The 26,604-nt window shown below is 44.6% G+C and overlaps 1 protein-coding gene across 4 annotated transcripts in view; it reads left to right on the top strand.

Annotated features, from left to right (window-relative positions):
- Window positions 1-24,784, top strand: part of LOC119401456 (protein phosphatase 1 regulatory subunit 12A) — a 90,736-nt gene extending 65,952 nt beyond the window's left edge. The window contains exons 14-19 of one of the 4 annotated variants that reach the window (XM_037668279.2): window positions 6,640-6,774; window positions 8,953-9,057; window positions 12,105-12,140; window positions 14,019-14,069; window positions 15,072-15,163; window positions 19,681-24,784. In XM_037668279.2, the coding sequence (XP_037524207.1) occupies window positions 6,640-6,774; window positions 8,953-9,057; window positions 12,105-12,140; window positions 14,019-14,069; window positions 15,072-15,158 (414 nt within the window). In that variant the 3' untranslated portion in view covers window positions 15,159-15,163; window positions 19,681-24,784. The remainder of the gene's footprint in view (window positions 1-6,639; window positions 6,775-8,952; window positions 9,058-12,104; window positions 12,141-14,018; window positions 14,070-15,071; window positions 15,164-19,680) is intronic. The other 3 variants (XM_037668281.2, XM_037668278.2, XM_037668280.2) reach the window with 3 other exon arrangements.
- The last annotated feature ends 1,820 nt before the right edge of the window (window positions 24,785-26,604 follow it).

Below are 26,604 nucleotides of genomic sequence, written 5' to 3'. Positions count from 1 at the left end.
GCACCTCAAGGTTTAATTTTTGTATATCTGCAAAATTACACCTCAAAGAGCTTATTTCACGTTCTATTCGGCGTCGTTATACTCCAGTGGATGTTACACCTTTTAAGGGGTGTAATTTGCGCTTTGAAGGTGGCGAAGTTGCACTCCCGCTTTTATGGTGTAATTTTGTGCACTTCGATGTGTATTTTTATGTCTCCGTGGAAAGGGCGTACAGCAGACTGCCTAGAACTTATCGTGTAATGGTGTAATGTTCGATTGCGTCCCCCTAACCACGCACGACGTGAACATAACACTGTAGCAGTTTTGCCGTACAGCGGTGTGCCGAAGCGCTCTTACGGAGTGCCACAGTGGCTTGTGGCGAGCAGTCTGCCTGGGCCTCGCGGTGTCAACGACACGTAACAAGGCGTCGTCTAGCTGTCTTGGCACCTGAAGCGGTTGTCCGCTTTTAAATAAGTCTCGCTGTCAGCGGCCCTAGCGGAGTTCAGGCGCGTCGCTTGAGCACCGCTGCGCAGTTGTTGCGGTCGTGCCTGTCACGCTCTACTTGGAGGACTTCCCCGTGCCGTCTTGGTCGCACATTCTCGGCCTAACATTGTTTTCTGACTTCGCCGTATCCGATGTCGATGCGTATCATGTGTCGCTACGTCACGGAGTTCTATCGTTCTGGCCTTCGTATCATGCACTACACGTGTGAATCGTGCGCAGGGTCGTCCACATCTAAAGTGAACACCTCATTAGTATTGAAGCCGGCCCTCATAGGTGCTTATGCTTAAATTATAATTCGGAAAATTATTAGTGTGCTTGTCGACACCATGATTAGACGTCACATAAAAGACATTTTCCTGGTGCACTAGAATAAACGTTCTAGTTTTACCGGCTTGAATACTAATGAGGTGTTCACCATAGATTTGGCCGACCCTGTACACGATTTGGTAACGATATCGCTTGTGCTGGTGCTGAGAAAAGTTCTTGTGAACACACTACCTCGGTGAGCACGAGAACTGTGTCGTGTAACGGTGAATCTTCTTAGGCCTACGGTGTTGACGGCGGCTGGGTCACAATTCTGTGCTCTGTTTTGACATCTCGGGGGTTGGTCGGATGCTTTTTAATCTGATGAGCAGCGGCCCTAGCGGAGTTGGAGCGCGTCGTTCGAGCACCCCCCCCCCCTTATCGACGTCGCGCTGGCGTTTTTGGGCGGTTCGCCAGCTGTGGCCGTGCCGCGTGTCGCCCAGACTTGCTAGGACGCTTTATATCCCTGCGTTCGTTGTGTTTCACCTTATGCGCAGCGTATACGCTTCGAGAATTTACACTAAAAAAAAGAGTCATAGGAGTCATTTGACTCATTTCTGCTGCATGTGACCCTTACATGTACAACGCTCTTTGGAGATATGTTTTAACAAGACTCCCGCCCGTCCTGTCGTTGTGTGTTTCTTTGCTTTGTGTATGTGCTCTTTCGCGGCTAAAATATGTCACTAAGCTCTTTGGAGAGACGCGTTGACACTCTTTTGGAAAGTCGTGCGTCTCACGACTGTCCACTAGAGTCAATATGTCACTTCAAAGGAGTTATACATCCCACCAGTACCCAAAAGAGAGTCATTGTGTCTCTCTAAAGAGAGTTATATGTGTGAGAGTCACTTATGTAGCAATAGAAAAAAAAAGAGTCAGAGGACTCTTTTTTTTTTTTTCAGAGTGTAGCGGTGACTCGCGGTGGCGTATTTCGGTGCGACCGCGTTTCCCATGGCGCCCTAAAACACGTGACGGGCGGACGGATGAGGACATTAAAACAAAATAAAAAGATGGTCCCTGTTGGCTCGCCGAGAGTGTGGTATTTATAACCTTTTAGCCCCTGCTCATCGGGTTGCTTCTGTTGCTTTCGCTTTACTGCGCGGTTAGCCAGGGGCTCTCTGTGGTGCCTGCCCTGTCGTGGGTGCACTTCGCTTCGGGTTCTGCGGGTCGGAAAAAGACCTCGTCGACGATGTGTGAGAGGGTTCTGCGCGCGCCATGGGGAAGGAGGAATGACATTTCGAGGAGGAGAGGATATATCTCGAAGTAAAAATAAGAGAAACGAGGAGAAAAAGAAGTCAGCGAGCCGGCAAAACGGATTCATCCCAGCAGAGGAACCCAGGCGACTTCTTTCAACTCCTGCTTCCAGCCAGTCTTTTTCCAGCACTGTCCTTCATTTCCCTTCCTTCCTTCTTTTTTTCTTTCTGCGGCGCGCTCGGTTGTTCGTTCGTTCGTTCGTTCTGCCGCGGCCCGTTCGGTTTGGCGCGCCGGGTGCATATTCCAGCCAATTTGGCGCCGGCCAAAAGCGCGCGTTGTTCCCTCGCTAGCGCTGTGTCGCTTCTTTGTGCGTGTGCTTAGTGTACGACCGTGTTTTTGAACTATACAGGCGGTGCATACCCCCCTACCCGCCCACTGCCACTGCTTTTGATTGTGTTCCGCCGACTGGTGTATTAATCGTGCCGGAAGCGAGAGCTAGTGGGCCATGTCGACCCACTTATTGTCCGCAGTGCTCGCGTTGGTGTGACTGCGTTGTGCGCGTTTTATTTTCTTCTTTGCCCGCTGCAGTGGTGACCGTCGTTTTTTGCACGTACGCGTCCGTCGCCAGAGGTCGTCTCGTCTGTTTAGACGTCTGCTAGCGGTTTCGCCTTCACTTCCTCTTCGTCGTCTCCTGCCGCTGCAGCGCGGGAAAAATTTTCGCGCTGGTTTTTCTCGAGGTGAAGGCACGGTCGTGCGCGTTCCTTTTCATTGTGCGTGGTGTCCGTGAGAAATTGCGCGGCACGATTCTTTGTGAAGAAGGCTCTGGTTTCGTTTCACATCCGTGAAGCAAGAACCACCTCCTCGCCCCAGGCCTCCTCTTTCTCGCCACGTTCGTCGTCTGCTAGACCAATTTTTGTCCGTCTGTCCCCACGTCTGCACTAAGAACGTTCGTGTCGTCTGCTACCAGCGTGTTTGTGGTCTATATAGGTGGTGTCATCTCCTAAACGTGTGTTGAACCGAGAAAGTCTTGAGTGGTGTTTTTCAACGAGTGCACGTGGCCTTGAGCACCAGGAGAAAGTGTGTGACAACGAAAACATCGCAGCCTTCCTCGCAGACAGACATTGTTCGAGAGCTGCTTTTATCGCTATACGCGGAGCGAAGAAAATGACTCTTGTGACACATTGTGTTGTTCCTTTGTCGTCTACCGACCTCTTGTGTAACGACTCGGCGATAATATTAGCGCAGACACCCGCTGCATAGATTTGCGTTTTGGACGACAGCTCTCTCGCCAGGCTTCTGCCTCTGCAGGCGAGTCGACGTTGCTTCGCTGCCCAGGCATCGTGTGGTTTTGCGTGAACGACGAAGTCGAAGAAAAAGAGCAAGCGCGTCGTGGAGTACTGTAGGCCGCGCAATCACGCCGGCGCGGTTTTTTTTTCTTTTCTTGTTGCGCTTTTCTCGGATATCCTGCAAGAAGGACTCGCTTCATCGGGCTCGTTGCGATCCAGGTGACCGCAACAATACGAGCTGTTGTGTTTGTGTGTGTGCTCTCCGTTATAACCGGCGGCTTTTGAAGCGTTGAAGGTCGACCCCCATCCCTCCCCCCTTCCACTTCCTCCAAGAATTCCGGGTTCTCGCGAGTAATGCCCCTCTGAGACTGCGGAAGGCAGCAGTAGTCGAGATCGTGCGTTCATCATCTTCGCCGTGGCATCGTCCGCTTCTTCGGTGCGCATCGTTGGTCGTCTACCGGAAAGCGTAGCATCTGCTGACGTAACAGACTTAGTGGTCCGTTTGTTGACGTCATTTGTTAGTGTGCTGCAGACCTGCCATTGTGTGCCGTCTGCTTCTTCGGTGCGCATTTGAGACTGGGCTTCTTTTCTCACCGTCTGCTTCTTCGGTGTGCATCTAACGGTGGCCGTCTACCGGAAAGCCTACCATCTGCTGACGTAACGGACTGCAGCGGTCCGTTCGGTGACGTCATTTGTTGGTGTGCTACGGAGCTGGCATTGTGTGCGCGGGTATATCGTAAACGTGTGCACCCGTCAAAAGCGTTACCGGCTTATCGCCGTCCTGCGTAGACATCAACGAAGTGGTGCACTGAGCAGCTGCCAGTTCGGACTTTAGTGCACGAATCGCAGTTTACTCCTTGTGACACCGGCTGGCGGTCGCCAAAGCAAACACGGTGGTTTCACTGTTTCTTCTCTGTTGCCTAAAGCCAGGCCTATGAAAGAACCAACTGAGAGTACGTACGCACCTTTGCCATTCGTGTAAACCCCGCAGGGTTTTCGCGCGTCACCTGTCGAACATCCTGCGTCGCCTTCACCACTTCGGCTCTCTTACTTTTGCGGGTGGCGACGCTGTCTGCTTTTCTTCGCCGGTTAAAAATAGTCACCGATGTCCTTGCGCCTCGCTTTTAAACCAGCGGAGGAGGGAAGGCGGTGTCTTATTTTGCAGGACACCGGCCCGAAATTAAGTTTTTGTCACCCCTCTTTTAGTCCGGTCTCGGTTTTGCGGGTCCCTGTAGGGTTCTGGTTAGAAGGCTTGTGATTGGCGCACAAGCTTGGGTGACGCGCGGTCACTCCCTCTGCGGTTGTCCGAGTGTGCGCTGAACGCTGATCTTCGTGCGTACCGTCAGTCGGAATAGACGCGTCACAGGTGCGATAGACCATCGGGATCCCTGTAAGCTCCTGGTTAGAAAGCTTTTCATTGGTACTCAAGCTTGAGTGACGCAGACACTTCCTCGGTGGTTATCCCAACGCACGGTGGACGCTGACCTTCCGTGCACACCGTATAATTTTAGTGCCTAGAATATACTATTGTATAATAGTCAGTCGGAATAGACGCGTCACAGGGGCATAGACCATTGGGAAAGACCGCGATATCCCGTTGTGGCGGGGCAGGCCGTGGCGTCCGGTTCCTTGCAGTCGCCGCTCGAAGTGGAATTCTTTCTCTCCGGTCTGACCTGCGCGGTTCGTCTGGCCGGCACTGCGCCCAATCAGCACCGGGCCAGAACAGTCCTACGCGTAGACGTTCGATCTAGCGCCGTTCCCTGGCTACCCCGGTTCCCGGTAGACGGCAGTAGCGGGCTGAAAGTGGTAGCGGCCGTCTGGGTCGGCCTGGCGATCGGTGCTTCTTCGTCGCCTCTCCTTCGGCACCCGTCATGTCGTACGGTTTTTTCGGCGGCGGCGGCGGGGGTAGCCGCTACAGCGGCTACTCCTCTGGGCTGGGCACGCCGTATAGCTCGCTGGCCGCTCCGACGGCGCTGAGCCGCTCGCTGTCGCCCTCGCCCGCGTCCTACAGCGTCGATCGGCCACGGAGCCCTCTGCGGGGCAGCGCCGGCCTGAGCGCATACACGGCTGCCGGCGCCCGCATGTCGCCGTCGCGCAGCCCGACGCTGTCGCGGAGCTACACCGGTGCCACCAGAGCCGCCGGAGGCCTCGCAACGTTATACGTGAGTGCGTTTATACGCATGTGTGTGACTTCAAAAAGAAAGAGAAAAAAAACAACAAAGCTGCCTTTGTACAGGGATGGCTATTGAGGCTGCTAATTTAGGTTTGTGAATATATGCGCATACTTGATGACAGCCTAAAGATTTCTAATAACCAAAACTTGTCATCCATATGACTGTGACTAGAAGCTACTGAGAAAATATCAATGGGTCTCTTAAAAATTGTGGATATTCAATTTAAAAAAAAAGCGAAGACAAGAAAGAGAAGGAAGACACAATTTCTTTTCTCTTTTTCTTGTTTCGTTTTTTGTGCGCTGGTTTTTCTTCGAAAACTGAACTCGCCCAAACTTACCTTTTTGTGGATATTCACTGGTGGCTAGCATTGTGATGGTGACTAGCATTTTACCAACAATAGAGTCGGGAGCTATCATTTTAAGTACCATAAGCAACATGCCATTATTTAGTGTACTGGGTGGTTGGCCTGTGTCACTGGAGGGCCAGTAACGCAAGTTTGCTGCTTCGTGGCAAACCCATGTTATTGCAAGCCTGTGTTTGCGAAGGAGAATTGGGGCTCCAAAGGAGCCATCATTTTTTTTTTTGCGTAATCATAGGTTTATCCATTGTTAAACACTCCAGAAAGGATTGAACTCTTTGGGGTTGTGTTTTGTCATGCAACAATAATTGTCATCTATCCTTGCTTTAATTTCACATGCTGTCAACATCCATTCTTGATTAGAAAGACGTGAACACTGAGCCTTCAAGAAAGGAAACCCCAGCAAGCTAGATAGCATTGTTTTTGGAGCAAAAGACTCCCCAGGGGGTGCAGACTGTTCTACTTTCTAAGGCAAACAGGAGTATTTGGGGCATCTTTCTGCCCCACAACAATAGTCTTCATTGGGCCAGATTGTGTTTCCTGTCTGTAAAACTGTGCTCTCGCTACTTTCCTCTCACGAGTGCTTTGTCATGCTCATAGCTGCACGCTGTTTCGTGGCTGGGAAGTGCTGGGTGCTCAGCAAAAATTCAAGTATGCAAGATAGATGACGTGATTATTGTTGTGTGGCAGAAAGACCCCACAAGTACCATATTTGTCTTAGAATGTAGAGTGACAAAAAGGTTCTGGAAAGGTTGCAGCTTGGTTGGAGTGAATGCCAGCTGAGCTGAGAAACAAGCTCTGGGATGTAGTCCGATTGCCGCTTGGGACCTTCAACCTTGTGCAGAGCACTCCAGACACGGTCCGGGGCCGCAGCGGATCCGCGGGCTCCCTAGCGGACAGCACCAAGTCCGAGACAGAGTCGCGGCTCAGTAGCAGTGCAGCCAGCCTCCAGGATGATGACGAGCTTGACTACAAAAAGGTATGCACAAGACAGCGGCTGGGGTGACCACTCCTATCCAGGCAATTGAGAAGATGACCCTCATAAGCTAAAGGGACCGACAACCAATTTTTATGGTGCCCAGTTTCTTTAGCGCAACGGAAGGCTTGCCGGTGGTCTAATCATGGAACGGTAACGTGGAAAACTCCATGAAACATTAGTAATCAGAATTTTTCAATTTGCGGCGAATATGAAGTCATAAACACAAGTGACAACCCATGCTGCAAACAGTGAGCGCGAGTGCAGTTTGTCTTCGAGCGCGGCGGCTTGCTGCGCATGCGTGCGTGTGCGCTGCGGCTCTACATGTCCGCTGGTTACCGCAAAGGCAGCGCCGCTTTTCACCGTGCAACTTCTTTTACCTCGTAAACAGCACATACTAGAGCGGGGATAGATAATATACATACTCTAATTTCCAGGACTTATTATGACATGCATGACAGCATCAGACTACGTGACTACGTACAGCAAAAAGTGATCGACTCCATAATCCAGCTTCAAGACTCTTCCGCTAGGCTGCACGGCATACCGGTTTTTGTTACTTTTAAACACGATTTAAAAATATACATCCTATTGACAACGCGAAAAGGATGCTGGAATCTGTTACTATATTTTACTGTCTTTTCATTTTTACTAGGATCTAATCACACGTTGTGAGCAGTTGTCGGTCCCTCTAAAGGGACACTAAAGGCAAATGACAAATTATATCAGAGTGAAAGGTCATTGCTTGAGAACATCTAAAATGCCAATATATATGCAGAAGTGCTTTAGCAATCGAGAAATTAAGGTAAATGTAGGACATGATTTGTGCCACTATGGCATATTCTCGAACACAAGCCCAAGATCTAGCAGGGCCTCAGTACAATTAAACGTAAGTAATTGAACTACCCATGGCAGAAAAGAACATTTGAGTGCATTACAAGATGGAATAAAGTAGAACTAGTTCATTTCAGTCTGATTCATGCAAAAAAGAACTTGACATTACCCACAACGACGCCCAGAAGTTCCGTTTTCTCCGGGCTGTGCTCCACTAAAGCCCCTTCCTCTGCTGCGCCGCAGCTCATGCTGTTGGGTGTAAAGCGAGTAAAAGGTGGTCATGTCTGCGTCAGAAGGCCGTTCTCGTAGGTGGGTGGTTTGAACTGTGCTAGCGATATGTGGACCACTAAAACATGATTTTCTTTCAAACTCGGAACTTCTTTGACTTGGAGCTAGCAGTACAAAATTTTTCACATGCTATTTCAACAATGTTAGCTTAAAAGTCTTGCCTATCGGTCTTTGATCGCACTCGTGGAACTCTTCTGACTAGGAAAAGACGTTGGAGAGGTTCCTATGTTGAAAAAGTTTCTTCAGACAAGTTCCTGCCGCAGGCAAACTTTATAACAGTAAAGTCGCTTAAAGAACCAATGGGGCCTACAAAACTATGTGCTGCTTGTATAAGAATCTCCTTTTAAAGGTTTGCTGGCTCCTAAAGCTAGACATTAATAAAATTCGCATTTATCCCTTGAAAGTCATGTGCTTTGGTTCACACGTCAGCAGGTATGCTGTTATCTTAAAGGGACACTAAAGAGAAAAACGATTTCTTTCGTATTAGTAGGTTACTCTTTCAAAATATCAATATCACCACGCTTGTTGCAAGAGTATGTTTGGTGAGGAAAGCACAAAAAGGAAATGCGGGAGGTGACGCCTCCATGAAATTTACGCACCAATCACCCCGACGTCATAAATTTTGGCGGTGTCTGCTAGGGCCTACGTAGTTCATAATTGGGAATATTGAAATACATTGGCCTATGAGGGTGTCATAGACTATAAATATACCAAGTTTCAAGCAATTTTGTTTAGCCAGTGCCGCCATAGTATGAAAAATATACTTTGAAATCCGGTACGTCACACATCTATATTCCGACATAAAATATAAAAATGATACTTTGACCTTAATTTACTCCCGTATTAAAAAGCTATGATGGTGAAGTTAATGACATTAGTTTTCATGGTACAATTTACATGTACAGCTCAGATTTCCTTGCGTATTTTCATAGATATGGGAGTATGCTTTTTTTTTCAACTCCACTGTATTTTGAGCAATGCTGATGGTTCCCAAACACTACAGAGCCTGTTTGCACGTCTGGGTGTACATGTGTGTTTCTTTTGTCTCATGTGATCCAGCTGTACACCGAACTGAAGGAGGACTACAACAAGCTGAAAGGCAAACTGTCTCGGACGGAAGACGAGCTTGAGACGACGAGACGTCAGCTTGAGAAGGCACAGTTGGTGAGCACTACAAGTAAACTAGGGGCTTGGTTTCCTGGTGGGTGGTGGGAATATCTGCTTATTCAAAAAGTGAAGTATAGTGCACACTCCAGCGGGCCTATACCGTACCACGAATACGGAATACCGTTTCCAAAGACGGAATACTGAAATACGGAATATTATTCGGAAATACTGAATCCTAAAATACGGAATACTATTCATCGTGCACCCTATGCTCTTCTATTCAGTGCCATTTGAGTAGCACCTTTTAACATTGCTGTTAAAAAAAGTGTTCATACAACGCTTTTCATTGGCCATTTCGAAATACATCGGGTCCCCCACATATGTGCTGCAAAGTGCAACGACACGGAGGAAACGGAATTGTATTCCGTATTCCTTTATACGGTATAAATATTTAGCAAAAATTTGCGAAATGCCAAATCTTTGAGAGAGCATGAGAGCATAGTAGCAAGCCTCTAATCGCATCAAAAGGAAGTATCTCAGTTCTTTGAACTGCATCTGCTACTGTATAAGCTGGCGAATTCAATACATATATGAATTTATAGTTTGCATGAAATTCATTCTCACAATGTTTGTCAGGATTCTGCGACAGTCCTTCTCACAAACGAGCTATGTGGAGATTTCTTAACGAGAGAGCTTACATTTCTTTTTGTGAAATTTTTATTGATGAGTTACTGGCAGACTTCAGACCTCAGCTTTATGATATCAAACAATTGTTGATGGCCTAAATGAAATGTCTGCTCTCTACAGTCAGTAAATATTAACTCTGTCATCTTATATGCATCCTGGTCAAATGTGATGCACTGAATGCCACGCAGTTTTTCTTGATTTTGACGTATTAGGAACTTCTAAGGCGAAGCTTAATCTTGCGATACTGCGCTATGTGGCCTAGTTCAGCTTTTTGGTAGTGTTTCGTTTAATGTTACTCAGTGTGAGCCTTGAGTGCTGTGTGCCCCCAGTACGTGTTCTCACTGGATGTTTGCTTCCCCTAATGAGCACTGGTTGATGTCACATTTCTTTGTAAAAAGCAGCATAAAAATAAAAATCGACAAGATGCACACAGAACAAGACCCGACTGCCAATTTCTTGGTTTATTGTGAAAACAGTGCAATATACATGGAATGGAATACACAGGGGAGGAGAAATTATCGGTGCTTCTAGCAGTGCATGCGTCCAGGGGAACCATTTTGTTTAGTCAAAAGAGATTAGGTATGGAGATAGCAACACTCCTTGTCAGTAATATTAATCGAGGGCCCGCTAACACGTGCTGCATCTTTACACATAATTGCAAAAGCTTCAAACACTTCTCGTGCAGTCTGGTCTTTGTATGTGCGCAGTCCCCGGGTCTCTTGAAAACGCAGAAGGCAGCCACACTTTGCACAGCGGATGGCCAAATTGCTGCTGCTTCTTGCTTTCAGGTTGTTGGCGTGCTCACGCAGACAGTCGTTAAGGCAACTGCCCGTTTGCCCAATATAGTAACTTTCGCACAGTGGTGGGATCTCATACACTACTTCACATCTGCATGACACATAGTTCATAGAGTGCTTCTTCACACAACACTTGGTGGCTGTATTCTTCCCATTCACCTTCTTGCAAAGGGAGCTCAGTTTGTTGTTGCCAAGTAGTTGGCAGTCAGCGCTGTGTCCTGTGTTCATCTTGTCTAGGTTTATGTTTTTTTAACTATGGATACGTACCATCTGGCTCGCATTCACATGCTATTCAAATATCATCTTTGTCATCTGCTTTGCTTTTATCTGTCGATCTGCCAAGTTTCTTCCTTTAAATGTACCAAGAAACGGTTAATGTCAACCCAGATTGAGCTAGGCAAAGTTTGCATGCTTGAGCAATGATTGGGCTAGGATATCTGGCAAAATACTTATAAATTTCGGGGAATTCGTAATGTGCAACTCGCTTACGCTTCTCATTTCTAGGCTTTCATGCAGGAACGGCATAACTTGCGATCGGGCGTTTCGTGGTGGCTTATTCGGGTGGGCATTCAGGAGCGCTCTAGTTTTACACCGACTTTGCTCAAGAACAGCTTTGAAGCTATATTGCGAGAATAACCTGTAATGGATGCTCTTGCTTTGATATCATTAGTAGAGCCAGCTAATGCCAAAGGTGACACTCATTTTCTTTTTTGTGTGGACTTTGTAGCTTTGCCATAGTGTTATGAAATGGCCACCCAAATATGCCATTACTAGATGTCAACCCTCCCTCATCTTATTCCTTCCCAGTGCCTTTGTGAACCCAGTGAAGTTTGCCTACCTGTTGGTAGGTTGTCGAATTGTGCCTTGCCATGTGCCTCAAAAGGGCTGTTCAGTGTGCTAAAAAAGTGTGCTACAGTACCATTCACTCAGTACCTGCATTATCTGTTGAGTTTCTCTAATGCTGTGATTCTAGTTTTGGTGGTGACTGTGTGCCAGGGAAGGGGTGTAAGCCCCCTTTCTTAGCAGACCCTCATTAGTGCAAACTCAAGGGTGTCAGTTCATTTAATAATTATGGTAATCATAAAATAATCACGTACTGACTAAATTCACATGCTTTGCAGCACAGCCGCAATGCAATCCTTGTGTCGCTACCATGGCATTCATGGCTAAAAAATTATGTAAATTGCTAAATGCGAATGGCATATTTTGTTCACCTTTTTAGGTCATATACCAAGTTCACCTTTTTTTTAGGTCCAAGTTCAGCCACTGTTACGAAGGGAGAAAAAAAAAATTGAGAAATGACAAGTTTATGCTATTGGTATAGAACTGATGCCTTTTTTTTTTTATTTGCGCCAATAAGGGTCTGCTTTTCCTGTTGAGATATTTCGTTTGGATTTCAATAATTACATATGTTGTCCGTAAAATTGTTGATATTTAACGGAATTTTTATGGAATCTGCATATACTGTCAGATTATACGGAAGACATACGGATTTATTGGAATGGAAAACGGAATGTTTCAACAGGGATGTTGCTTTGTTGTTGCTGTTCTCTTGCTAATCATTCACACCTAGCCGTATTGTGTCGTCTTACCAATGTTGTGGACCCGCATGCTTTCCAGAACAATCGGAATTCACTCAGCGATGCTGAGAAGAGGGTGAGTTTACTAGGGAAAAAAAGCCCTTGTTTTTTTTCTTAACTGTCTTTACACTGTTGTCTCTGTTTTGCATTTCAAATCCTTGCCCAGCTCTTGACACGTCCCGCTCAATGTTGCTGCAATCCACTGCATGTGTGACCGCAGCTTTGTCACCTTGTAGCGAGCATCACATGACCCTTGCTACAAGTGATAGAAGCTTTCATTGGCATGAAGTTGTCACATTGGCATGTCTTGGGAGTGGTTATGTAGAGGTTTAAAAAGGGAGCCAGGTGTACTTTTGAGTCCATTGTGAAGACCATGGTAATGCAACGGCAACCTGGTCGCACAAAAAAAAAAGTGTAGCACCCCCACTTTGCACCTAGACTCAACAAGAGGGTGCCATGCGCATTCGTGCTAGTCACGCCTACTCCTCGTATAGTCACCGTGCTTCCCATGTCTTCGTTACACATTAGTCATCGGCCAAATTTGCAAGTTGGGCAAAACTGTTTGAGCAAATTATAGGAGAAGTGATTGCAACAATCCACAGATTGAAAGAGATTATTTATAGAAAAAAGGAATTCTCTAGTAGCATTTGTTTCCACATGTTAAAGCAATGTATGCAACGTTAAGGCAACATTTGCAATGTTGTGGCAACGTTGGGTGAATTGGAGCTACAATAGGGTTGTACCAACTTCCAGTAGATCCGCTTCTGCGTCTTAGCATCTGTGCTGGTGAGACTGAGTGTTCAACTTTTTATGAGTATGGCTTGCATTCTGATCAAAATAGAAATAAAACAGAAAAACAGTATAGTATTATATGTGCAGCTGAATGAAAAGAAAAAACAGCAGTGTAGTATTATTTGTGCCAGGTGCATGTAAAAGAACCCCAGTTAGTTGTAATGAAGAGGCCCTACACTACGGTGTGTATGAGAGGCCTAGTGTTGATTTCTCTATGTTGAACCAAATCGTTCAGTCACTTGTCAGTCAGGTAAGCCTAATTAGTGATGAGTAGTTCCTGCTGTAGCGGAAGTAGCCCGGCCACATTTGCTGATTCATCTAATTTAGTGAACGCGCACTGCGAAGGTATAGCATCACTGTTGTGATATGCAGAGGAGTGAAAACTCTGCAAGGCTTGAAGTGTCGTCCGATCGGCTTTTAGCATGAGTAGCTTATGTGGAGAGGCATGAACATCTAAATTTTTGCTTTAAAATGGCACGTTGATTGGAGTTGGCTGGTTGGTTAATTGTTCCTTAGTAACCTGGTGTTTCCTCGTGCTTTTTTTCCCTGCACTTCTTGGATGAAATAGCACAATAAGTTATAGTATATGCAAATGTAAAATACCCGCTTAGCTTTCAAACAAAATGCACCTTTAGATTCATTGGGCGAACTTTTTTTCTTTTAACAGAGTTAATAATCACAGCAAGCTAACTAAAACTGCATACTTTGTATTCATTTACCACAATAGTAGCAGCGTGCGTCTTGATAGGTGTTACTAGAAAGGGATAACACAATGGGGTGTCTTAATGGAAACCAAAATTTCACACTACACAGGCGTCATGAGCATTACATTTTGTTGGTTCGCCAGTTGTAACATTACAAAGTGCTAACTGAATAGCATCTTGTCTAAATACATAATTCGATGCCATATTCACAGCACCATTTCAAAACTTATCTCAGTCTTGATTGTGATGGGAAAATATGAACTATTATTTATAACAAAGTAAGTTTTTAAGCAGCATTTTTAGTCAGTTTGTTCTGACGTTCATTCTTATGGGCTTTGATATGCACGCTTGCTTTATTTTTCGTGCTTGTAAGATTTGAAAAACATTCATGAGCCGTTTGTTTAAACGGGGCTCACTCAGTTCTCGGTTGCCTTACATTTTGCATTGTCTTCGCACAGGAACGTCGAGCGCTCGAGAGGAAAATCTCGGAAATGGAAGAGGAGCTCAAGGTGTGTTACCATTAATTGCACTTGTTGTTTTCACTTGGTCGCTTGTATCTGTTCACCGTGCAGTAGAACTGGCATGCTGCAACCAAGCCGTGTTCGAACAACACTCCACATAAGGAACTTCAAAGCAACGAACACTACTATATTAGGTTGGAGCGACTGGCACATGGCACGACTACTGCTCGCATTGTCAGAACGCTTTCGTTTGCTTGATTTGTTCAGTTCAGTTGCCTGGTTTGAGTGAAGTTTGGTCATTTATGATCACTTTGCTTCGTCATTTCTTGAAGGGGTTGCATTTTGAAGCGGCTGAAACACTGTTACAATGAAATACTGAATCGGCCTTTCCCTAAGAAATGTGTTCGAGAGCTGATGATGGCAGTGTTGCTCGCAACACCTTGGCAAGGACTGAATACTTTGGAGCAACTTCTCTTTCTGACAGCCAAGTTGTCCGATACTTGGAAGACAGGGTTGAAGTTTTTTATCTAGTTGTGTGAGGTTATGCCGAGGGGCAATTCTTTCTGAGATTGATTGGAATAGGAATATTATCATGCAGATGAGATGTTACATATGAAGTGGCACAAGCATGATCATCTTGCGTGCTGTCTCCACAAAACGCGCCATCTCCATTTGTAGGCCCAGGCACGGCGAAAATTTGGCAACCTTGTAGTGCTTGCATTGTTCAAATCAGCTTTGTCTCTTGTATTTCTTTTTATTGTGCTGTTTTTTTTAGTATGCGAGTGTTCTTGTAGTATTTATTGTAGGGAATTTGCATCATGCCTGTGTGCATTTGTGACCCATGCTCGCGTCACACCTCTGGCAACGTCGAAGGGCACGACAAACATACCAGTCATAGAGGCAAGCCTATCCTTGACCACTTGCCATGACCATTCCTTCGGGCAGATGCCGGACGTCTCCCAGGCATCAACGAATCATCAGACACTTCCCTTTCAGCAGCCTGCGATGCCAAGCATGGTCACCTTGACGACAGTGGACATCTCGTTGCAGGTTCTGGCTCAGCTCAAGGCCGAGAACGCCAAGCTCAAGGCTGAAAACCGTGCGCTGACTCGCGTCGTATCAAACTTGTCCAAATGAGGAAGGTAAAAAAAAAAATTTCCGACTGCTCTCGTTGGTCACGCATCTTGGCAAGAGTTGGCGCCTGGCTTCTGACAAAACTCTGACACTCGGCTTGCCATGCGCTGTGGAGTGGCGTGACTAGTTGCGGCTCGTTACATGGCTTGTTTGCGGAAGCAGGTCGGGGCTTGTGTACAGCACAGAAAAAAAAAACCCTGAGACGTTGAGGGAATCAAAGGGCGGTCACTCATTTCTTCTGCTTTAGGGGAACTGATCGCGTTGAATTTGTCACCTTTTTAATTGACTTATTGGCAGTAAGTCAAAGGCATGGAAAATAATACATTAAGGGAAGCCATAAACTTCAAAAAGAGGTTTGTTTCAAGCTTGGTTTGATGTTCATACCACCGAACATTTATCTTATGCCTAGTGGCATAAAAAGAAGGGAGGACGCACACTTTTAAGGGGACAATAAAGAGCAAAACAATTTTTCTCGTATTAGTAACTGTTTCACGATACCAAAAACACCACGCTTGCTGCGAGTAGACGCTTAGTAAGCGAGAAAACGCGCCAAAACAAAATGTGGGTGGTGACACCACCTTGAAGTTTCCGCACCAGTCGCCGTGACGTCACATGCTTTGACGGTGCCTACTAGGGACTACGGAGTATCTAATCGATAAAAATGAAGTACACTCAAACCTCATTATAACAAAGTCGCATCTGCCACGAAAATAACTTTGTTATATCCGAAAATTCGTTATAAACGTTTATTTGTAACACTGTAGTTATGACAAGACTATTCTTCATTTACTTCGTTATAAGCAATAATTCGTTATATCTGTGTTCGTTATAACGAGGTTTGAGTGTACATTGTCTTCTGAGGGGGCCATAGACTTAACATACCAAGTTTGGGGTAATTTTGTTGAGCCAGTGGTGCCAAAATACGATAAATACACTTTGAAATCTCTGATATCACGTGGGGAGATTTCGGTGCGAAATTTAAAAATGAAACTTTGAACTTGATTTTCTCCTCTATTAATAACTATGATGGCGAAATTAATGACATTACAGTTCTCGGAGCACAATTTATCGATCTAAACCGATTCATAGTTTCTCTTTAGTGTCCCTTTAACATGCATGGCATTTTTGTGTAACAATAAGAATGAAGGCAGTCCTAAAGCAGAAGATAGCGTCGCCCTGAAGCGTCAGCCTGTGAGCAATGTCTCCTGATAATTTCATCGCACTACAAAGCAAACGTGTTGATTACAGACGATTGTACCAAGTGCGAGCGCATTGTCTGTTACTGTGCAAGATACATTCCCCATTTATTTATTTTCTGGGTTGTGCATATACCCATTTACGACTTGTTTTGTCATAGAGGTTTTGACCAATGTGATCACTGGCAGTGACGCTTTTTGTGGATCTTTTGTTGATAATCCTTATGCACGCATAAGGAAGCACTGAGTGTGGCGCTTCATATTTTAGTAGCATTAAACCTTTTGAGAACTTCTGTAGGAGAGATGCATCTTTAGTATTCTCCCAAGCTCAACGCCTTTTTATTGGCGTAAATAAGCGTTATTTCATGATGCCATTTTGACAGCAACTCGTGTTTGTTATCAAGACATTACAAAACTAACACTGGGTTTGTCATCGAGACATTCGCAACCCCTTTGTACACAACAAATACTTTGTGTTTACATAACACTTTGTGCTGCCTTTAACATAATCTAAAACTATAACAATGATGCTGCCCGTGGGAACTATCAGAAGGGCATTTTCGTCATGCACATTGTGTGCTACGCAGCACTGTATGTATGTGCCGAGCATGGCCATGTGCGAGTCAGCACGGGAGCACAGGTTCCTGTCCTTTGTTGTAATGCCTCACTTGGGTGGTCACTTTTTTTTTTTTTTCTTTAATGGTCACAGGTCTTCTTTTTTGCAAGCAAATTCATATGGTATACCTTTTGTGTTTGTGAAGGAGAGTTGATAGGCTTTCTTGGCATCTTTCTCAAACTCCAGGTTCGTTCCCAAGTCTCTGGGTTTTTTCTAATAAGATGTGTGTGCCTGGCCTACCAGATAAGAAACAAGCACTTGGAGTTGTTTGTTGCAGGGATTTACTTTAACTGTCCGTGTAGGCGTATGCTTTCATTCTCTATTGTAATAACGTTTTCTAGACTCCACGTAGTAGTTGCTACATGTGACGGTCACAACATGTACACATTGGTCATGAGATTGGCAGGTCTTGAGCAGTAGGACTTATTGGTGGGCTAGTTGGTTAGTCATTATAGTTTTCGACAGCACGCATCATACACAAAGACTACACAGTACATAAGGCAAAGGACATGCTTCAGCACTTAAGCCTTTTGTCTGTGCTCACATGCTGCATTGTCTTTGTTTATTATGCACGCTGCCTTGAGCTATCTTACGCTATAGTATGTCCATTGTCCTCATTAAAGTACGACTGCGTTGTTTTCTCATTTTTGAGCACATAACGTGATGTTGATGAATGAGTGCATTGTTTTCTGGAGTTCACACACACATCAGTACTAGACGGTGCATTTGGTTTACACTACTGCAACTCGTAGATATTCTTTTTGTTCTTCCCCTGGAACACTGCAGTGTGGTATGTCTTGAATCATGCACGTTTAACAGCATGTGTAGGTTTGACTTGTGTGTGCCGGAACACTCACATAGCATCATATGTGTGCAGTGAAAAGTAGTCTGGATTATGACGTTAACATTAAGTGAGTGACCCTGTCTCTGTACATCTTGAGAGGTCACTTTTTAAACATGTTTGTGCAGCAGCAACATGTCTACTAATCCTTTCTCGAAAAAACAGTGGTGCCAGTGTCTTGCTTGAGACAGCAAACACCTTGCAGGCCGGTGTTCTCCTGTTCTCCTTGCTGGAGTGTGCAGTGCATTTTTTTATTGAGGGCTTTCATTTTTGTATTGTTTGGCCGAGTACTGAGAAACCATAATCGGGATGCAGTGACCGTTCTCTTTACTGGCTTGTTTAAATGTATGCTGTTTGGCACTGAGAATCCTGTCACATTGCTTCATCATTGAAACAGATATGTAGCACATTCACTGAGGCCATTTTAAATGCCTGGCCACATATTATGTTTACACCTGCATGCCTGCATCAAGAGCCTGAAGTTCAAAGGACAAAGAGCTGTGGGTTCTCATGAGTTGTGGTATTGAAGGAGTTATTCAGTGTGCCAGAAGTGCAAGTGTGTTGCAGAGGACAAAATTTTCAGCTAGCCAGCTTTCATAACAATTGAGCCCTAATTGTGTTCATCCATTTCAAATTGCTGGAAAGCTTCAGCATTCATTCTCATAGCTTCATGCATTTTTGATACTTGAATTTCACACGAGTCCATCATTTCAGCATTAAATACAGAAAACAACTGTGGCACTGCACACAAACCTTGCTGTGATTTTTTTATCGTAATGCCAGCTGGGTGTATAAAGATTAAATTGTACTATCACAGACTATATATGTCAACAAGTTGGCAATAAGCATAATGCATTCTTTTTGTTTCTGCTTTCACCAATGCATGTAATGTCAGCATCACGGCGGCTGCATTTTCGATGAAGGCGAAAATGTTTGAGGCCCGTGTGCTTAGATTTAGGTGCACGTTAAAGGACCCCAGGTGGTTGACATTTTTGGAGCCCTCCACCACGGCGTCTCTCATAATCATATCGTGGTTTTGGGACGTTAAACCCCAGATATTATTGTTATTGTAATGTCAGCATAATTTCTGGCCATGTGCTGTTAGTGGGAGGCTTAGCAGTCGAACTCCTATGCACTGAATTGTTTAGCAATGACTGTAACATTACTGATTTTTATTTAGCCAATTTCAGCATGTATGCGTGCATTGAATAGTGGATGGAACAAAAGTATTTATATGTTAAATTGTAATGGTACAGCATTATTGTCTCTTATTATTGCTTTCAAAAGGTGTTGAGTAATTTATTGTTCATGTTTTATTTCTCTATGACTATTACATTTGCAGTTGTGTTGTTCATAGAAGCCAGAATTATCTCGCTTTCAAGCCATATTTATCAGCCACCAAAGCACATGCAGAGACATACATGGCTCCTATGCCAAAGAGTAGTTGAGGCATGGATGGCAATTTCTGAAAGAAAAAGAGTTGAAGTACTGATTCTCAGTTTTTGTTGGCAAACATCACAAGCTTGTTGTCAGAAACGAGGGCTAAAGTTCCCACGCAGGTAATGTGGTAATGTTGGAACTAACATAGTGTATTTTATAGCAAATATAATTTCAATTACAACATAATTATCTAATTGCTGTACATTTAGTCATGTCATATTTCTTCAGAAAACGAATTCGATTACTTACTCGGAAATGACAAAAGTAAGTCTCCTGTACATTTTTTTGTACTCACTGTGTCACAAAGGGCTAATTCGTTGATGTAGATAAGTTGCGAGGGTGAAGTCGTGCCTTAAAGGTCTGTATTGGACGTTTGCAAGTATCGCTTTTCTTGTACATTCACGCCACCTCACTTTTTTTTATGCCTTCCAGCAATCTGAACAGCTGCGAGCCGAAAACGCCCGACTTCGTGAGGAGAATGGTGCCTTGATACGCGTCATCAGCAAGCTGTCCAAATAGCCCCCTCCCCTAGCCACCTTTTCCTCTCCCACTCTTCGTCAGAAGCAACGCCATCCTTCCGCAAGAACTATCTCGTCTTCGCTTGTCCATCGAATCGTGACTCCGCTGCTGCCGGGAACGAAATGGAATGCTCAGTGCTTGTTTGTTCTTCACCAGTCGCCATCGTTTTTGTAGTTTGCCCACTGCTTCATTGTCGACACTTGACCTCGGCCTCTCTCAGGCTGCTGTCGTGTGTGGAACTTTAGTGATGCTTCGGATGTCGGTGCATCAGCTCTCCACTTATGACCTGCTTAGTGTTCAAGCAATTAACCCCTCTTGCAAGCAGTGTTGCCAGATTTTAGCTGTCTTTAAACTTGCCTAGATGAAAGTTTTGAGTGTTTTTAAAAAAGCTGGTGGTTAACGTCATACATTTGCGAAGGTATTTTTTAAGGTTAATTGTGGATTCTAAGTGGTATGTTTTTATGTTCTTTTTTTGGCAGCTGAATCCTTGGCAAGAAAACTAATCCTGATCTAATAATATATTTTCATTATCTTGTGACTGAGTGATTGATTGATTGGCTGCCATTGAAGCAAACCCAATTAATAAAGAAATCTGAATAGCATAAACCGGCAAATATCGTTAAGTCAAATTTCTGCAGCCGCAATGTCACGTCTGTTGAAAGACCATATTGGAAGACTCGGAATGGCTCCAGTTTTCTAGCAAAATGGTGTTTTGGTGGGCATCAACAACATCATCAGCATTTACAATGATGCGGAAACCTGCAGGCCTGACACCATAGTAACAATAAGAGGTGACGTCAAAATCCACACCTTAGCAGTTGCTACCTCTAGGTTAGGAGAGATGGTAAACACTTGAAGCGCTCTGCGAACTCTGTGTTTCAAACACCGCCTATTAAAAAAGTCGTCGAGGTGCTTTCCAAAGCTAATAACGATCATGACACGAAACTGTTGGGATAAACTAGACCAAGCAGCATTCACACATAATGCAGCTTGAAATACCTCGCTCGTAAAGCAGATGGAGCACTTTGTAATGCCTTGCGTGAAGCATCAAGCAGCTTGTAATGTTGAATATTTTTTTGTAATTCTTTTTTATGGCGTGCAAGAAGCATATATTTTTTTTAGTAAGGTGAAATGTTAGCATCTGTAATAGCATGCAGTTTGGAGACAATCAGCAATCACTATAGTCGGATACAACTTTAGAAGGGAGGAGAGGCCCCGCCCAGACCGAAGCGTGGCAGCCGGTCGCCTCCGCGACTAAAGAAATAGTCCCCCTCATGCACGGGCCGATGTTCTCCGAAGGCGGAGCCACTGGCCGTCCCGCTCATGACGTCAGTCTCGAGTGTGTGGCCATTGGTGCAGGCTTGTGTTCATCCGCCTTTGAGGAGGAAATGCCGCTGCCTTCTAAAGTTGTATCCGACTATAGTTACTCAGTTGCTTAGACAAGAAAGCATAAAGGAATGGTGTAGTTACAATGCTGTTTTATTTAAGGCGCATCAGGAATAGTAAATGTTAGCTAAACCAATTTTCTCAGCTCTCTTGAGTTCATCTTAATCGCAGTCTACTGTATAGTAGACGCTGTGGTGAAACCTGTTTGTACAGTTATAATTCTGAGGCTGTTTCGCAGCACGACGAACGATTTGTGAACACGCTTAGTTTATCAGTGAGCAACCGTAATTAGATGATAAGCATTTAAGAGCGCATGTTAACTGTCTTTGACACTACTTCTTTGACTTTGCAGTATCATGAAGCATACTTTGCCCAATTGAGCCTGTTTCGAGCGAAACGTTTGACAATAAATCTGGCAGTGCTGCCTGTGAGTGGGATTAGCTGTGTTGGCTTGTCTGGCCACTGCCAGACAGATACTGTGAGGGGATTGTATGCGTGTACCCAGTAGAATGCTGTATGGTGTTCTTTGTCACACCCGGCTATCTCTTGTCGCTTTAAGTTGGAAACTGCATTCAGTGTTTGTAACGAATGAACCCAGCACTGGCCGGTAGGAACAAATTGAAAGCCCTGTGATAACCAAAGCGAGATTGCAGTTCTGTTTGACACTGATGTCAGTCAAGTGTTCATAATGAAAGTCCTGCATCGAGGCCTCATTGGTAGCAACGAGGGGCCCGTTAATCATTTCGAGGTGAGATCGCGTGTGTATAAAGTTCTAGCTATAACCCAAGGTCTTAGTTGAACGGCTGGTCATTGTCACAATAGCTTTTTATCCCACCCCTCCCCCGTATGCCTGCATTTCTTGACTGCTGTTAAGTAAGTGCTGTATTTCTTTAACACGGATTGATGTGCTTCGTGACTGCTTCCGATACTATGGACAGGGCTGAACAGCCAATACATGGACCAGACTGGTCACAAATATGTTGATGGGACTGTAGCTTGGCAGCCGCCGGTTTGTTCAAATGACAAGACCCCCTCGCTGCAAAGGTGTCCTGATATGGGTGAATTAGCCAGAGAAGTTTCATTGCTTGGGCTGTGCGTGGTAATTGTTGCACGAGACCTGTTTTACTTTGCGATAGAAAGCATGTGCCGTTGTGATGCCGCTATTGTGGAGATGCAAGACGCGTGACCCCATGGGCAACAGGAACAGATCTTTTCAGCACACGTGAGTGATCTTGTTGAGAGAGTGAAGTTTCATTCTTTTTTTCCCATGCACGGAACGTTGACGGAAGCACTGTTGATGAGTTTTTGACAGCCACAACCCTTCGTTTCCTCCTTTTTTTTAGTCTAGTCTGATGTACATGGGTTGCTTGTACTCTTGCCCATCTGTAGCCCAACAGCTTTTATCCTTATAGGGGCATATGCTTGCTGTTTAGCTCTTGCGAGGCAAACCTTGCTTGCGAGTGGGCCAATGTCAAGCAGATTGAAAACGGAAGTGATGGCGCAATTATGCTCGTGCCTGTCATTGACACTCATTCTGTCCAGCTAGAAGAGGGAAGCTACAATCATAACCATGGCAGTGTGTATAAGTTACACTCGCAAACTTTTTGACGTCTTATGCTTAATTAAGCGTAGTCATGTGTAGTAGAGTTCAAACCAGGCCACCACCCTACAGTCAGCATCTTTTTCCGTTTGCTTGTATTTTGTGAATTTGAAACTTCTTGGGGTTTGAAGCTGCTATTGAATGGTGACCACGCTCCTTTATTTGTTCTTCGACCCTACGTGATAAAGATAAATAGTGTCTCTTTGCAGCATTGCACTTGTCAAAGCTGTCAGTCAATTTGTCAAATTCTCGGTATAACTGCACAGTCTGCTTGAGTGTGCTGCCACATCCATTCTCTGGTGGTATATTTTCATTCTTATGCTTGGTGTAACTTTGTAATTCGTCTCGAAGTTGTGCCACTTCCCAGTTGAGAAGTTTTACAAGATGGGGTTGTGCAAATGTGTGCCTTTATTTTTTACTGCTGTATGTACACCAAGCTTCGCTGATTTTTATGGCATGAGCTACTTTAAATTGATATTTGTGTTTCACGTGGGAGTTCTCCAAAAATTCTTGCTTCGAACTAAAGCATTTCATTTGTTTAGCCTTATTTGCACGAGAAAATGCTTGTGCACCTCTAGGTAATTCAAATGTAGCCCAAATATTTGCTGTTTTTTGCAAACTCCGATAAAATGAGCTTATCTGTGACACGAAGATTAGGAAGCAGTGATGAGGCATTTTGTTTTCACGAGTTAATGAGAAGCCCAATTTTAAAGCTTTAGCATGTGTGAAAAGAGTGTGGAAGCTTCTTGACACTTTTCTGGCTGCTCTTGTATGATCAGTGTGTGCTTATCACGTGCTAAAAATCTGTATCACTGAGAAATAGTTGGTGCTGAAATTTAAGGTCGTGACCTGGTGAGTTAATGAAGCACTGTTGCTTGGTCAGATTGCTTTGTCTTAGTATTCACCACAGTTGCTAATTAGGACAACTCGACCACATTTCCGGATACCTAAACTGTGAACGAGAAGCTCTAAGTTGTCGTGAGCAATCATTTGCAATCTGTGAGACCCAACCCCCCCAGTGCCATGAAATGTTTGTTCCTAAACGAGCTGTTAGAGAAAACAGCCTAGACGACATATGCGACCTTTTCCTTCCATCATTTCTTGGGCCTGTTGCTTTATTTGTGCAAGACTAGATGTTGTGCACTTTTAGAAGAAATGCATACAAAAGTGCTACGCGGTTGTGTATCACTGTAGTTGTTTTAAGCACCCGCATCCGTTGGGTGACAGCCAAGAACAAAACACCACTCACGGCAAGATTACATTAAGAAATCGCCAGCAGTCTTTCCCAACCTTACACATGTGTGCTCTCTCTCCATTCTGTACATATCTTTCCTGCCTGGCCAGCATTTCAGTATCCCGCACGTTGCATCATGTCGTGTCGTGACGTGCTGCGCACTATGGTGCCTTGGACCTTACAGAGCCGATCGGGCATTATAGCCCGTTTTTACTTAAAGATGTCTTTTTTGGATGATGCATAACTTTACCGAAGAAGTTTCGTGTAACTCATAGTACAACCGAAGTGTCGCATTTTACAAAAAGTCACGACTGTGGTAGTTGACAAAGCTGTTTTTTTTTATCATGCATTCACCAACCGGTGACTGCTTTGCCTGCCGCAATGTTGTTTGTTCCGATTGCAAAGAATATGTGTGTATGTGTGCGCGTGGGATGCTGTGGTTTGTTAAACTGGCTAAGCGCCGCTCAGGCGAGGTGAAGAAAACCGCAGACTTCTCCACATTCTAGAAGAACGGGACAGTGAAGCACTTTTCCAATGTGGACGTTAATATATTTATTTATGAAGCGCCTGCACACGTGGACTGCAGTGTTTTACCTATGATGTGTTTTTCGTTCAGTTTATTATCCCACCTACCCCCTTCTCCCATTCCCTGTCGCTTGATATCTTCCCTGGACAGAACGATCTTCGCTGTGCCTGTGTTGTACGAAGTGTTTTATTGAAGTCGTGGGCACTCATTCCTGCGAAGGAATTTCAGTGTCACCTCTCAGATGAGTGTTTGTAATAAAAGTTTTTTTTTTCTGAATAGCCTTCTCGACTGGGTTATTGCCGGGCGCTCCATTGTGCTGCATCCGATAAACCATGTCACTATTGGAAAGCTGGACTAATTTGTATGGCTGCATAATTAACCCCTTAACCATTTTGATATTTTGAGAAGCTTGCTCTTTAAAGTGAGGCTAATAGTTGAGTTACATGGTTAGGATTATCACAGCAGGAAGTCCCAAAGTTTCGAAGAAACTGACAGGGGGAGCTCCTATGATTACATAAATGGGGTAATTACAAAAATACTGCAAAAGTATACGGGTGTGTACACAAAAATGAGCAAGCTTGTAGTTCGTGGTGAATATTTCTCTTCTAAAAAGCAAGTTATTGCAGTTAAAAAAAAATTAAAGGACATACGAAGTCAAATTACTTTAATGAAGTTTGCCACTATTAAGTCGCAATAAAAGGCCAGCTGCTTGCTAATAATTGACAATTAAAAAAGGAATAAGAATGCTGGTGGAAATTTTCTGCATTCCGCAAATGGTTTCATCATTCTGACAATTACTCTGGCAAAGGAGAAAAGCTTTTCCGTCAAGTGGACACTCGTCCAAGACTGTTTCGGGACAGTTCATCGAGGATGAGCTGTGCTCATCCATAACAATGAAGATGTTAAGGACGCCATGAGAAAAAATGACTCGTGCACAGAGAAAAATGTGCTCGTCCTGTATTCTTTGTGAGTTGGCTTTTGCCATGCTGTGCTTCAAAAAGGCTCTGCAACACTTTTTTAACACAGTAAGAAAACGTCGATCAGAAAAGTCAAGATTCATATGAACATTTAAGCCAAATACTATTGCGCAATACGCAGCAGGGAATTTGCATTTTCGTTTCAAAAACAGTTGAAAATCGCTTTTGTACTCTTGGCGAAGCAGGGGCGTAGCCAGAAATTTTTTTCGGGGGGGGGGGGGGGGTCAACCATGCTTTATGTATGTTCGTGCGTGCGTTTGTATGTGTGCGTGTATATATACACAAGCAAAATTGAAAAATTTCGGGGGGGAGGGGTTGAACCCCCCCAACCCCCCCTGTGGCGAAGTACGTAGTCAAAGGGACAGACACTTTGGTTGGCTGATTTCGTGATCGCGCAAAACATTTTTGATAACATTTACATTGTTTGGAGTTGAATAAATAAAAACGTAATCTTTTCTTCAGAAGCACAGTCAGTGCAGTATTCCTTCTGAAGCGATTTCTCTCATGCAAAGGCCAACCCCATGAAAAGATTTCTCAAAATTACTGAATTTGTGATCAACTCCTCTGAAGAAACTAGGTGCACCACGTGAACGCCGAATTTCGCATAGAATTGTGCACCAGTGGGTATACATAATCTTCTCATGTCGGACGTCGTCGAAGGCACATTGGAACGTAAGAGTTTGTGTCAGTCTTTACTGCAAAGTGTTATGACAGTGGTTGGCGGCACTGAAGATAAGCGCCAAACACGAAAGAAAACAGCAATTTATAGATACGCAAAGTGCGATCACAGCCCTCAATGTGTGATGTCAGTGCGAAACCATATCCAAAACATGCACTTACACTGTAATGTTCCCTGCAATGGTTTATACAGCGAGGCTGTTATACAATTGTAGGCCAATCGTAACTCCGCGAACAATAACCCTGCGAACAGAAAAGCCCTAGCACAGGTATGTGCCACAGAAATTGTGCAAGCGCCACTACTCTCCACTGGTCCACTAAAATGCCGTGAAACGGATAATGCGCTAAAAAGACGCATGCTGCTTAAAGGGACACTAAAGAGCAAGATACCAAAAGCACCACGCTTGCTGCGAGAAGACGCTTAACAAGCAAGAAA

This window comes from Rhipicephalus sanguineus, chromosome 8 (genome assembly GCF_013339695.2).
Source record: "Rhipicephalus sanguineus isolate Rsan-2018 chromosome 8, BIME_Rsan_1.4, whole genome shotgun sequence".
Lineage (NCBI taxonomy): Eukaryota > Metazoa > Arthropoda > Arachnida > Ixodida > Ixodidae > Rhipicephalus > Rhipicephalus sanguineus.
Note: the sequence above shows the minus strand (reverse complement) of the source record. Positions and strands in the feature narration are given on the sequence as shown.